Source organism: Hippoglossus hippoglossus, chromosome 15, assembly GCF_009819705.1.
Source record: "Hippoglossus hippoglossus isolate fHipHip1 chromosome 15, fHipHip1.pri, whole genome shotgun sequence".
Classification (NCBI taxonomy): domain Eukaryota; kingdom Metazoa; phylum Chordata; class Actinopteri; order Pleuronectiformes; family Pleuronectidae; genus Hippoglossus; species Hippoglossus hippoglossus.
This window is the reverse complement of record NC_047165.1, coordinates 8,664,771-8,666,965: the sequence shown is the minus strand read 5'-3', so window position 1 is coordinate 8,666,965 and position 2,195 is coordinate 8,664,771. Positions and strand designations below refer to the sequence as shown.

The 2,195-nt window shown below is 40.0% G+C and overlaps 1 protein-coding gene across 1 annotated transcript; it reads right to left on the bottom strand.

Annotated features, from left to right (window-relative positions):
* Positions 1–847: 847 nt before the first annotated feature.
* Positions 848–1,977, bottom strand: gnrh3 (gonadotropin-releasing hormone 3). The gene is made up of 4 exons (XM_034609004.1): positions 1,908–1,977; positions 1,603–1,745; positions 1,367–1,447; positions 848–1,034 (listed from the first exon to the last, which is right to left on the bottom strand). Exons 2-4 carry the CDS (start codon positions 1,738–1,740, stop codon positions 981–983), a joined length of 273 nt encoding a protein of 90 aa, XP_034464895.1. The 5' UTR covers positions 1,741–1,745; positions 1,908–1,977; the 3' UTR covers positions 848–980.
* Between the last annotated feature and the right edge of the window lie 218 nt (positions 1,978–2,195).

The following is a 2,195-nucleotide window of genomic DNA, read 5'->3' as shown; positions in this document are numbered from 1 at the left end:
TTAAACCAACGATGTGAAGTTTCACAAATGAACAAGCATTGTTCTGAAAGTGCAATGGAATGTGGTTTAATTTCTCTTTAATTCTATGTGCTTTATAATGTTCACCTTTTCCCAGTTGTGCCAGCGGGTTTGGGTTCATTGGTGTGCATTACAACCACGCTCTAACAATGCGGGGCCTCCCCGGTGTCAGCACAGTTCATGAATCCCGGCCCCTTATGCACCAGGCGATTAGTATGGTGCTCTGTCTGTGGGGCTTTGCCAGAAAATGAGTTCTCTTTAAAACATATGCCCCCTGCTGATTCTTTTCCTTTCCTGATATGAAATTCCAATTTTTATAATGAACACCAATTTCCTTTCACAGAGAGGGAAGAGAAAGTTCTGCACTTTGTCTGTTTTGGATGACTGCAGTTATCCGAAAATTAGAGGAAAGCAGCAGCGGACATCAGACATTTAGATGAGTCTCTTTCATTTGGGGGGTTAATCAACATTCAGGTGGCAGAACCCCCCCCAAAAAAAATCAGCTGGTGTAATTTTCCACATCGCATATGCACATGACCGGTGTGGCAGAAAATGGAATTACCAAAACTGTAACAAATTCAATTAAGTCATTGATTTCTAATAAATTGGCCTAATCACCAGCTGTTGTCATGCTAAGATTGTTGTGTCACGAGTTTGTCATGCTTGTCGGTCGTGGCTGCTTTACAAAGACAATTAAATCAATTTAAAGTCCTTAAAAACGTCATTTAACACGTATGAAACATCGTTTTTCTTCTAATGACCAGATCTAGAAGAGGAGACCAATCTATCCGATCGGATTAAACAAAACACTTTAATAATTCCATTAGATTTCAAAACCTTTATTACAACCTGATGAAAATGCTACAGACATTTCATAAATATCTGTGTAATACATTCATTGAAATCAACATCTTGCATTCCAACCCATCACAATGTGAATACAGTGTGTATCTTCCTTCTCTTCAATTATCAGGGAACCTTTTCTTTCGGTGGAAATGCCTGGAACCATCATCAATCTGAGGAAATTAAATCTCCGTTAACAGTTTGAACTGCTGCTTGAATATTTAATCTCGCAAATGTTTAAAATTTTCATTTATTTATAAATATATACGATATCAAATGTGTCGCAGCACATTAGCAGCACATCTGGCAGCATTCAAAGAGATACAATTACGCATGCACATATTCAATCAGGCAAAAAAAAGGGGAAAAATAAAAACAGTCATTGAGCAGTTTGTATATTGTCATTGCTGCTTTGGAGCGCGGTTGCACACAGTGGTGTAGTGTACATTAATATTGAACAATTGAAGTAGACATTGGTGATAAATTATGTATAATAAGCACTTACTACATTGTATGGTCGAGGTCTCTCTTGGGTTTGGGCACTCGCCTCCTCAGGAAGAGACACCACTCCGCCTGTGCCCATCATCTGAGCACAATAGAGGACATTTTACAAAGACTGATGTGAAAACAATGCAACAAAACATGTGGCAAAAGAAAGGAAAGTGCAACCGGGTTAAACTGCGCAGATATATCTGTTCAATTTTTGCCTTAATTTTCATAAAAGGAAAGAACACTACTCACCCTGATGGTCGCCTCCAGCTCCCCCACACTCCTCTTCCCACCTGGAAGCCATCCATAGGACCAGTGCTGGGACAGGGCGACCTGAACCACCAACGTCAACAGCAACACCTGCACCACCACTCTGCTGCTCGCTTCCATCAGAGCTGCAGAGGAAGTCACATTGAGTCATGATCTCCTCACACATACATCTCACAGACCAGGGGTTATAAAGCGATTAGTAAACAGCATTTCAGACAGTAATTAATAAGAAATGTAATTATTAACTTAATAAGCATTGAGCTGAACTTCACCGAGGACTCACTCACCTCAGTGTTTGCCTTGTTAGCATGTGGTGCATTAGCCAGAGAGGGGTTTTATAGGTGTAGTACAAGGCTGCTGGCAGGATTATAATCCCCACTATGCAGGTGTGACACATTCACTGACTAATGGGACACAAAATACCACTAATGGAGGAGGCTAAGTGCTCAGACATGCTGACAACAACACCAGGGCTCAAACAGCATTAAATATATATATATATATATATATACATACAAAAAAATCTTTGTATTGAATGCGTGTGTGGGAGGTTGACAAAAAAAGAGACATTAAGA